At 42.5% G+C, this 7,984-nt stretch overlaps 1 protein-coding gene across 3 annotated transcripts in view; it reads left to right on the top strand.

Moving 5' to 3' along the window:
* grid1b (glutamate receptor, ionotropic, delta 1b) overlaps nt 1–7,984 on the top strand; it is a 357,735-nt gene that overhangs the window by 278,410 nt on the left and 71,341 nt on the right. For all 3 annotated transcript variants that reach the window (XM_037980854.1, XM_037980853.1, XM_037980855.1), the window contains exon 5: nt 6,848–6,901. In XM_037980854.1, the coding sequence (XP_037836782.1) occupies nt 6,848–6,901 (54 nt within the window). The remainder of the gene's footprint in view (nt 1–6,847; nt 6,902–7,984) is intronic.

Here is a 7,984-nt window from a genome sequence, read left to right as displayed (position 1 = left end):
CCCTCAGTCCCTGTCCTCTGTCCTCAGCCCCTGTCCTCTGTCCTCTGTCCTCTGCCTCGCTCCGGTCCTCTTTGGGAGCCCTCCTAATAGTCCGGGGGTGTGTGTGACGGAGCGGACGGTTGGAGATCTGAGGCCCGGCTCCTCCTGACAGCCCGGAGACATGAGCTCCAGCAGGGAGCGCAGACTGAGACAATCACAGCTTTAAATGTGGATAAATTATATCGTGTTCTGTTCAGCGGCGCTGTAATTATCCTCCTCATGTCTGTTCGTACACATGCAACAGAGAATATTCAGGCTTTTATGCTCCTGATGGCTGAGATGTGGAAAAGTAATAACCGACTCGCACAGAGGGCAATTTTCCTAATGGAACATCAGGAGACAAAAGTTAAATGTCAAGAGGGATCAGTGTCCTTCACAAAGAGCTGGGACTCACCGTTTGATTCTGTCAGGACGGGATCCAAACATTTCCCATCAGAACCACAGAGTTCTGATGTTGAGACTGAACGCTGAGTCAGCAGTTTTTACAGTTTAACTCCTTCAGGAGGTGGCTGCCGAGACGGTTTTTATTTATTAAAAATGACCCAAAGAAATGCTTTAAAATCTGCTTCTTCTCAGTTTCTGTCCTACTTTGCTGCTTTTAGCTTTTAGCTTCTAGCTTGTGTTATTTTTAGCTATCATTTTGCTCCTTTGGACGATATTTCACAGTATTTACGTGACTAATTTTAATATAAATGCAGTTTTTCTATTATTCTTTAAAATGTTTATTTCAGTAGTTGAAGCTACAGATTTAGCTTTTTGGTGTTTTGTTGAAGTTCTTGCATGATCTGTTAGTGTTGGGGATTTTAGCTCAGTATCTGTAAAATCAGCTAAATTAGAGCTGTTTTTATGTTTGCTAAGGTCGATTAGCTGATGCAAAAAGGAGCTTAGCTCAGAAAGTCAAACCAAGAGACTCTGGATGACAACCTTTGCTTAGAAATGAATCATTAAGTTTTTCTTTTCTTATTTACTATAAACTTTCTCAGATTGTGGTAAATGCTGAATAAACACGAGTGATTAGAAGCAAAATAAATGATTGTTGCAGCTGATTCAAACTGAGTTATCTTTTAAAGAAAATTAAACTGTAGTGTTTGTACTGCAGCTTTAAAACCTCCGTAGGTTTTCAGATGAACATCATCCTGGTTCTCGCTCTGCTTCCTCTGAACACCTGTGAAAAGCTGCTTTTCGCTCGACCTCAGGCTTCACACGGAGGAGCTTTTTGGAAACATCTTGACTCGTTCTGTCAGAATCATCTTGACCTCCCATCTGGAGGCTTCGTTTCTGACCTGCAGCAGGGTCTGTGTTCAGAGATCTGCTTCGTCTAAACCAGGAGTCTCCAGTCCTGGTCCTCAGGATCTCCATCCTGCAGGTTCTCCTTGTTTCTCTGCTCCAACACCTGATTCAGAGGTTAAATCACCTCTTCTTGTTCTGCAGAAGCCTGTTAATCACCCATTGATTCACATCAGGAACAAGTAAAACCTGCAGGATGGTGGCCCTGAGGACCAGGACTGGAGACACCTGGGCTAAACGCTTCATCAGTTTTTAGATGCAAACAGTTAAAACCTGTTGAGCAGAACATCAGCGCTCTCAGCCTGGTGTTCTCCTACGTTCGGGTCCTGAAACGTTCCTCGTGCTGCTCCTGCTTTCATTCCTCTGATAGATGAGGGGAAACTGTTGGCACCTTTTCCTCCTTATTTACATGAGTCAGGAGGCAAACTGTGATCATTTAGTTATTTCCCACCTCTGCAGCAGGAAAAGGCCTGATTGAGGCTGAAACACGTCTCGATCTGAAGGAAAAGCTTGTTTTAGATCTTCTGCTTTCACTTCTGTCTGGAGATATTTTATTTGTTGACAAAACTGAAACTCTTAAAATAAATTTCTCATATTTTTAAACTCTAAAAGAAGGGAAGGTTAGCATCTGCTGGTAACGAGTTCACTAATTAACCATCTTTAATTGAATTATGCTTCAGACCAGATTCCTGCGCAGCCTTGAGAAGCCTGGAAAAGTTTGGAATGTACTTCCAGGTCTTGAAGTATTGGACATCAAACATTTGTGTTTTCAAACTTGATTCTTTATTCCATTTTATAAAAGATAAGCTGATTATCTTATAAAAAGAAGCAGTTTGTTTTGTATTTATTAAATATAAAAGATAAATTTTCCTATTTTTTTCCAGACTTTGTGAATGTAGCTAAGTTTAAAAGTTTAAAAGAATACCTGAGTCATGTGATCGGAGCTGATTTTGGAGGTTGTCCTCCTTTTGGGAACATTTCCAGGAAATGTTTGGACATCAGAAACTCCTCAAACATCAACAAACATCCCATCATTGAAGCTTGGAAAGGTTTGGAGTTTTAAAATGGAAAAAGTGTGAGAACTTTTCAGAAGCAGCTTTCAGTGGTCAGTTTATTTCTGTGGGGTATAAAGACTGTGAGCTCCTGCTGCTGTTTTACTTTGTTAGTTAAAGACTGTAGTTGTGTTGCTCTGTTCCAGGAGAAAGACAGAAAACACCAGAACAGTTTGTAAAGTATTATCTTCACCAGAGCAACAGGGATTAGAGTCAGGTCTCCCGGTCAGCGCTGTCCTCTCGGGTCTCATTTCCGTCTTTTCCATTAGTGGTGTTAAAAGCTGTTTGTCTCCCAGCAGCTGTCAGGACCATTAAACCCACGGAGTGAGTCCCGGATCCCCGTTCCACCGGACCCCTGAGCTCCCCTGAGACCTGCAGCGGCAGACATGTCACATCTCTGGTCTTTGTGCAACAAGTTCCCTCAGTTTTGAAAAATGTGGACTATTTCAAGGCTGTCAGGGTTTAAGATTTCTCCGTGTCGCCAAAATGTTTTCTTTACCCCCTTCAGAAAAGACTGACAGCAAAGAACCACCTGAGGCAGAAAGTTTCCCGTCCCATGTCCTGCCTGATCCTCGACAGTTATAAAAATGGAAACATGTTCCCGTCTTCACCCAGCTGCTTCTCGCCGTTCAGTATCGACTCCTGATTCTTTCACGCAGCTTTGATCCACTCCAGATCGGCCCAATCGATAACTCATCAGCGCCTCGCAAGGCTGAGCTGCAGCCGGTGGAAAAATACAGATATTCCAGCAGCATGCAGAAGTTTGTTTTGTTTCTGCTGTTGGGATGGATCTGGATCTGCAGGCAGGAGAAAACAAACCGGATTCAGGCTGAAAGTTTCTGTAGATTTTCTGACATCTTCTGTGTTTTCTTGATGCTGGTTTCATTTTGTTAAATTGCAGAAGAGTCTAATCTGTGTTGATGCAAGTTAGAAGCAGAAAAAAACATTTCTTCAGTCCAATAATTTATCTTTTTCAGTGCGCCTGCCAAGCTTTAAGTGCTGGTTTATAATCATTTTACAAATGTCAGAAAAAACACAGACTCTTATTATTGAGTAAAAACTAAAAGATAATGTGAAAGTTATTTGTTCTGGCAGCAGTATGGTCCAAACTCAGATTGATTAAATATAGATGTGTGAACAGCAGTGGGAGCCGAAGCAGACTTTAAATGAAGGATTTCAGCAGCAGAGCCGAGTGTTGCACCGGCTCCTGGGTGCTGAACTGGCTGCAGGCTGCAGGCTGTTGATGCAATCACTGTTTGATCTATTCCACACCAGCATCTGGCTGGACCTGCTGAATTCTGGCCCGCTGCAGTCAGCCTCAGTGACCTGTGAGCTGACTGCGAAGAAGAAGCAGGTTTGAGCTCATTGTCCTGCTGGAAGAACTGCTCAGGATTCTGCTCCATCCATCTTTCCTTCCCCTCAGTCCCTCCACATGATGCTGCCACCACCGTGCTTCACTGTGTGGATGATGTCAGTACTGGTCAACAATGTTCAGTATTTTTCGGTGGAAGAAGTGAGAAAAACAGGCGGTACTCTGAGCCCCACCCCTCCTGACTGATGGTGTCTTTGAGCAGACAGGTGGGGGGCGTAAACAGGAGCAGCTGCTTTATTCTGGTATGGATTTAAGCCTTAACTACTTTAAAAATACATAAATAGGTGTGGAAATCCAGCCTTATTTAGACTCTCAGCTGTGCCTCTGATTGGCTCCTTGTGAGTCACCTGGTTTCCTATATTTGAGCCAATCAGAGGCAGTTTGGAGTGAGTCATGACTTCCTGTTTTGAGCTGATGTCCTGTGGTCGTTCCCTGCGTGGAGCCAGGGTCATGAGAAGTGGAAGTTTGCTATAAAAGGTCAATTTAGCAGCACAGGTGAGTACTGACCCACTTCAGGCCCGCTTTCAGTGTCTTCTGACCACAGCATCTTTTTCTCCCAGGTTTAGGCTCACTCTTATTCTAATAGCAGCAGTTCTTTCATTAACTTTTATTATTTACCTTTTCCCCCACAAAGAAGTCAAAGTACGCATGGTTTAAACAAGCATTTAAAAAACAACCTCAATGTTTTGTATTTCAAGTAGTTGTGAAAATGCTTCGGGTTCCAACGAAGAAAATATCAAACTAAATGTTAATTCCAGGCACTAAACTCCATCATTTCTCTTTAATATTTAATGCCTGGAAATCTGGAATTTTCCAACTTTAGTCCAAACTAACGAGATGAACAGCTCTTGTATTGTTGGATCCTGAATGTTTGAAGTTCTCCAAATATTAATTAGTTAAAAACAAATGGATTGGTGAGAGAAGAGTCCATCTGGCCTGACGAGCAGAGCCAAACTCTGTGAGGTTCTGGAGATCGATGTCAAACATGTGCTGGACGCAGCTTGATACAGTAAATAAATCTTTCATGCATTTTGTTTTCCTTCTTCTTCAGCATCCACAGCCTGATCATTAAAACCAGCAGCATCCATGTTTTACCTCCAGGGTTTCTGTTTCTAACATGTTTCTGCAAATAAACCGCACGGCCTGCTTTGACTGTCAGAGAGGAAAACATACAAATCACCTCCGTAAAACAGATTTATCTGAGAGGTGTGTGTGTGTGTGTGTGTGTGTGTTTGGACTCCTACAGAGCATCCAGGCTGTAAAGGCAGTAAAGGTTATGGTGACAGGTGTAATTTTTCCCAATCAGAGACGTCATGTGAAGTGTCCTCTGAGATCGGGGCCGTGGCCTTTACTATAGGTTAACCAGATCAGTGACAGCATCATCAACACACACACACACACACACACACACCATCAGAAACCTTCACATTCACTGACATTTATTACTTTTACCCCAAATGACTTGGCTTCATATTTCCCTGATCGTCAACTCTGAGGCTGCTCTCGTCACCGAGGAGCACCGAGGAACGTCTGGTTTGTTTCTGATCTCTGAGCGTCGCTTCATGAGCCCGTCCATGTTTGCAAACCACACATGTGAAGAAGCAAAGCTGTGGCTTCAGGGGAATTTGGTTTTGTCAGCCGGACTTCAGAAGAAAGATTTCAAAACTTTTAACATCAACCTTGTATTTCTAAATAAATCAAACTTTACCGGAGTCAAAAAACAAGGAAATGTTTTCTCACTCAGCTTTAAATGGAGCTGTATCAGTGAGAAAAGCTGATTTCTGCCCAGATGTTTGTCTCCTCAGTCCGCCTGTTCTTTGGTAAATCTCAGGATCCTTGTTGAGACTAAAAGCCTTTAATTTCAGAAGAAATCTCTGAACGTTTTGCTTCTCAGGATGTCTGAGCAAGAAAACCTAAACATCAGCATAAATACGGTCTTTATGAGGACTAAGATGATGAAAATAAAGAGGATCATGAGATTCGTCAGCAGTCTGAGCCGATCGATCACATGGTCAGCTTTAAAGTTTAGGAAAATAAAAGTTTGAGTCTGGTTTTAAAGTTAGAGAGCGTGACTTCCTCTGAAGCCAAACAGGAAGATTAAAGTTTATTTATAACAAGAATGATGCTAAAACACTTCTCCTTGCTGCTAAATTTATTTTATTATACCTTTTTTATTGTTTGTCTGTTTCTAACCTTGTACTTTGTTTTATTCATGCTTTCAGCAGGTTTAAAAATTAAATAACTTTTAGGAAAAGAACATATTCAGGTTGAAAATCTGCTACTTTAGATAAATAAACTGGTTGCTTTTTCACACTGAAATCCCCCAAATCCAAATAAGAGAAAGAAATATTAATATATATTAATGCTTTCAAGCTAAAAGCTTCAACCTGGCAGTTATGTTTTATTTAGTTCCAGCTTTTGTTGTGTTGTGTTGTTACATTAATCCTAATAATGTTTTGTGTATTTTGCTGCATCATCATGTCGATGTTTCCTGAAAGCCTAAAAGCGACAGTTACAGAGTTTGACTTCTCCGTCTCTGTGGGGTTAATCACGTTTAACCCTGTCGGATCAGGATTCTCTGCTCAGACCTGATGTTTCCTGTTATCATACAGACCTCGTTACGCTCTTCATTTAATAACCAAGCTTCTTCATTTGGAGCCTGAAGGCAGAACACCCACGTGCTTTTGGACATTCGGACCGTATGCTGGCTGGCGCTGGGTGTGCTCGCTAACAAACCGTCTTCAGAACGATGTGGAGTTTCTGCAGAGCACAGTGAATCTGCTGCCGTTTACCTGCTGATCAACATGAACGCAGTTATCCTGCCTGCCAGGAACAAAACGTTTCCTGCTGGATGCAGACTGACCCGCGGCCCGTTTGGTATCAGCTCCTCTCGGTTATCACACGGCGGTTCAGGACCAGACGAGCTCGGGGGGCTTTGATAAGTCCTTCCTGTTCGCTCAGCTGACTCTTAAAAACCTTTTATTGCTCATCGTTTTACAGAAAAGCTGTCAGAACCAGGGGAAGGAAGTCTGAACTCAGTTTCCAGCATGAAGGATCAACTTCTTAACCTCGTCTTTGTCTCTGTTTGTGTTTGCAGGCAGTGGAAACCAATTTGGCCTCTAAAGACAGCCACTGGGTGTTTGTGAACGAGGTAAGACCCGAAACATGAAGACGTTTGGACCCAAACCCATCGGCACGATCAGAACACAGATTACAGCTTGAGTTCCTTCTGATGGGAGCATCTTAGGCAGATGATGCTCCAAGTTTCAGTCAGACTTATTTTCGTCACAATGTCCTTCAAGCGTTTTCTAACTGTCCTGTTTCTGCACTTTATTTTTGTTTCCTAAATGTTGCCTAAAGTCTCAGAATCAGCCATGAATCTGTGTCTCATTTAATAATCAGAGCATTCAGAGTCAGTCAGAAGCATCAGGCTGAGCTGGGATGGATGTTTGAGCACATCCTGGTCTTCTCTGGACCAGGCTTTTATAACTCTGAAGCTTGTTAGGAGTGTTGAAGCCTGTTTATAATGTTAGTTCCTACAGATCTGTGCTGAAATCTGATCTGAACAACAGTAACTCTGGAATCAAACTAAGAAATCACTACAACCCCAAGTCTGAAGAAGTTTGGTCGTAAATAAAAACAGAATTCAACAATCTGTGATCTCAAACTAAGAAAATGTACCATTTTAAATTTTATGGCAGAAACACATCTTTAACAAGTTGTTCCAGGAGCAACAAAAGGCTCTAAAATCGAGTGGGCCAAGTCAGAAACATCTGGAGGAGCATTTAGTAACAGATGAGGTTAAATATCAGCAGGTCAGGAAGAGGACTGAGGATAAGACGAGCTTTTAGAGGCTGAAGATGGGCAGAGGGTCACCAGCTGACAGGAAGTGTCTGACAACAGAGGAACACTTTCACAATAAACTTCCTGAATCAAAGACTGAATCTCCATCATCAACAGATCTGAAGAATCTGTAGAAACCTCTGAGGTCAAAGGTCACGGCTGGTTCTGGTTCTGTAAACACAGTTCACCGTGCTGCTTAAAGCTCTATCAGGCAGAGAACAGATGTGTCTCCTCTGGACCAAAGAGGAGAACTGTTCTGAGGTCAGCCTGCCTCTCTGATGGTATGGGGGTGCATTAGTGCCTCCCATCCAGGACTGCTGAACAGACAACCTCAGGTCCAGATGTTTACAGACTGATGGAGATGCTGCACAGAGGAGAACATCTGGAACAT

Source organism: Kryptolebias marmoratus, linkage group LG17 (assembly GCF_001649575.2).
Source record: "Kryptolebias marmoratus isolate JLee-2015 linkage group LG17, ASM164957v2, whole genome shotgun sequence".
Taxonomy (NCBI): Eukaryota; Metazoa; Chordata; class Actinopteri; order Cyprinodontiformes; family Rivulidae; genus Kryptolebias; species Kryptolebias marmoratus.
This window is presented reverse-complemented; position numbering and strand designations above follow the sequence as displayed.